This window comes from Electrophorus electricus, chromosome 7, assembly GCF_013358815.1.
Source record: "Electrophorus electricus isolate fEleEle1 chromosome 7, fEleEle1.pri, whole genome shotgun sequence".
In the NCBI taxonomy this organism is placed as follows: Eukaryota; Metazoa; Chordata; class Actinopteri; order Gymnotiformes; family Gymnotidae; genus Electrophorus; species Electrophorus electricus.
This window is the reverse complement of record NC_049541.1, coordinates 12,494,800-12,497,299: the sequence shown is the minus strand read 5'-3', so window position 1 is coordinate 12,497,299 and position 2,500 is coordinate 12,494,800. Positions and strand designations below refer to the sequence as shown.

At 49.8% G+C, this 2,500-nt stretch overlaps 1 protein-coding gene across 6 annotated transcripts in view; it reads right to left on the bottom strand.

The window, feature by feature from the left end:
* The window catches only part of LOC113580183 (kinesin-like protein KIF21A), a 29,642-nt gene that overhangs the window by 3,274 nt on the left and 23,868 nt on the right, over positions 1-2,500 (bottom strand). For all 6 annotated transcript variants that reach the window (XM_035528468.1, XM_035528469.1, XM_035528471.1 and 3 more), the window contains 6 exons: positions 2,434-2,500; positions 2,195-2,320; positions 1,611-1,643; positions 1,056-1,192; positions 639-813; positions 268-432 (listed from right to left, as the gene is read on the bottom strand). The exon at positions 2,434-2,500 is cut by the window's right edge and continues 130 nt beyond it. In XM_035528468.1, the coding sequence (XP_035384361.1) occupies positions 268-432; positions 639-813; positions 1,056-1,192; positions 1,611-1,643; positions 2,195-2,320; positions 2,434-2,500 (703 nt within the window). The remainder of the gene's footprint in view (positions 1-267; positions 433-638; positions 814-1,055; positions 1,193-1,610; positions 1,644-2,194; positions 2,321-2,433) is intronic.

The following is a 2,500-nucleotide window of genomic DNA, read 5'->3' as shown; positions in this document are numbered from 1 at the left end:
TGCATGAAAGATGAGGGATGCAGATGGAGCAGAGTGTGCTGATGGTTCCAGTAGGAACACTGTCCTCAGGTTCATACGGGCCCAACAAACTCCAGCTCTCTGAAGCTGGCAGGCCCTACAATTGTCAAGCCAAGAACGGACAGGCGAAATGAAGGTGTCCGAAGAGAAGGTTCTAGGTACATCGACAGTCCCACACAGTAGGGGAGAAGGGGAAGCGGATCTAAGACCAGCATGACTCGCCTCAGGCCCAGAGAGCCTCCTCCATACCTTCTCAGATCCCACATCCTGACTGAGTTGCCCGCCGCAGCATACAAGAACGTTCCAGAGGGATTAAGGGCTATCTGGTTGATCTGGTTCTCCCCAGGAGGGATGGCAGCTATTCGGTTGCCCAGAGCAGCACAGCCATCTCCCTGAGATACCTGGCCAGAGGACCTATGACAGGAAACAGGCAAAAAAGATACCTTTTGGGAAATAAGTAACCCAACAGATTCATGGGGAGCACGGCCTTCTTGGATAAAAAAAATGGCACAACAGTCTTAATTTTAAAATTTTAAAATCTAAGCATTCTTTGGTGGTATTAACTATAGCCTGCTCCTATCCTCCCAAACAGAGCCGCAGTGAGACGGTGCAGGACTCACGTGAGGGTGCGAATGCACCTGGCTGAGTCGCGGATGTCCCACACTTTGACGTAGGTGGTGGAGACGGTGAACACCAGGCTGGAGCAGTACTTGACGGAGACCACGGCGCCAGGATGCTCGCCGAGGGACATGATTTCCTGTCCTGTCACCAGGTTCCACACCTTGCAGGTACGATCTGGCCCCCCAGACACACACACACACACACACACACACACACACACACACACACACACACACACACACACACACAGACGTGCGCTTAGACGACAGAGTATCTGGAATATCAGAAATCCGTCTGTCCCAAACGCACGGTGCAATGTTAAAATGGCACATATGACATCTAATGTTATCGCCTTTGGTTTGTCTTCCCTTTCCTTGTCTTAGCATGAAAACCCCATCCGGGAGGGGAGGCGTTACCCTTGGAACCCGTGAAGAGCAGGTCGTCGGTGGAGTCCACACACAGGACGGCTTTGGCGTGCCCCTCTGCGGCGTACACACACTGCAGCCTGGCGGCCTGAGCTGCCTTGGGGCACGACACTGGACCGATCACTCCCCTTGGTGCACATGACAGGGAAATGAAGAAGCAGACATGGGGGAAGCACAGCACTTAAGGCGTGACACAGACTCCATTACATAAAGTGTGAGAGTAATGGTTGACTTTATTATCACGACACGCTTCTCGACTGCAAAAATAAAGCACGTCATTATTGAGAAGCGGTGAGCGCTCCATGCTGGAGGCTCCTACATGATAGGCTAAATGACTGTGGGATTGGGAAGTGGGTGTTTATCATTAAACAGTGGTACCAGCCTGATGTGTTTACCAGTAGTGCCTTTGCACATGTCTAATGGCTGCATGCAGCAAGCAGTCCACAGAACAAAAGGGTCCGCTCCCGTATTTACGAGGCAACAAAAGAAGGATGAAGATTTGAGGATGAGGATTTGAGGATGAGGATAAGGACTTGACATGGCTACCTGTGAGTCTCTAACGCCACAGCGTCCTCAGCCCTGGAGGAGAAGGGCAGAAAGGAAAAAAAGATGCGCTTAAAGTGGAGGTGAAAACGAAGCTGACCCGACGCTCTGGCTAATCCGCTAACAGGTCTAATTGATGCACGCAGCGCGTTAATGGTCACAGCTGTAACTCAAAGTAACTCAAATCCATTTTTATATTGCTAAGATTCTGAATAAAATAATCGTTTTGTATAATTGATTTTGATTTCAAAGTCATCTAAACATATGTGCCTTCATAGCCAGTTCTTTGATTTCGAGACTGAACTATTTTAGAATTAGACTGATTTTTATCGACTGTGTGAAGAGCAACACCCTCTTAAAGGTGTCTAGATAAAAACATATTCCAGGAAAATGTTTACTACAATCAATGCCTTGATGAACAATTATGTTTGGTATTAACTGGACAGAGGCATATAAAAGTTTTTTATTTAAAATAAAGGCTTTAAATAAAAAAGACCAAATGTGGGGACTGTAATGGGTTAATGGCTCATTAAGCTGTAACAACCTCTGGCTAACTGGTTTTGAAAGCTCTGAGATGGAGCTCGTACTGTTTGCCGTCGGGGCCCTTGGGCTTGTCCCCGAGGGTCTGAGTTCTCTCCTGCACGCGTCTGCGTGTGAGCGGCGAACGCTCTGCTGATCTCCTCTCTGCCGCTGCGGGAGGCCTCACACTGGAGCTGCCAGGGACACACACGCTAATTAAGACGCGTTTGAGAGCGGAAGAGAGCAGGCGGCGCTCTCGCCATCCCCACCCTCACACTCTACCCAAGCACGAAGGGGCAGAACGTACACGGGGGCAGGCCTGTACGTGGCACCAGAGGGCGATGGCAGGTCTTCGTCTCCCCCACGTGCTGCTG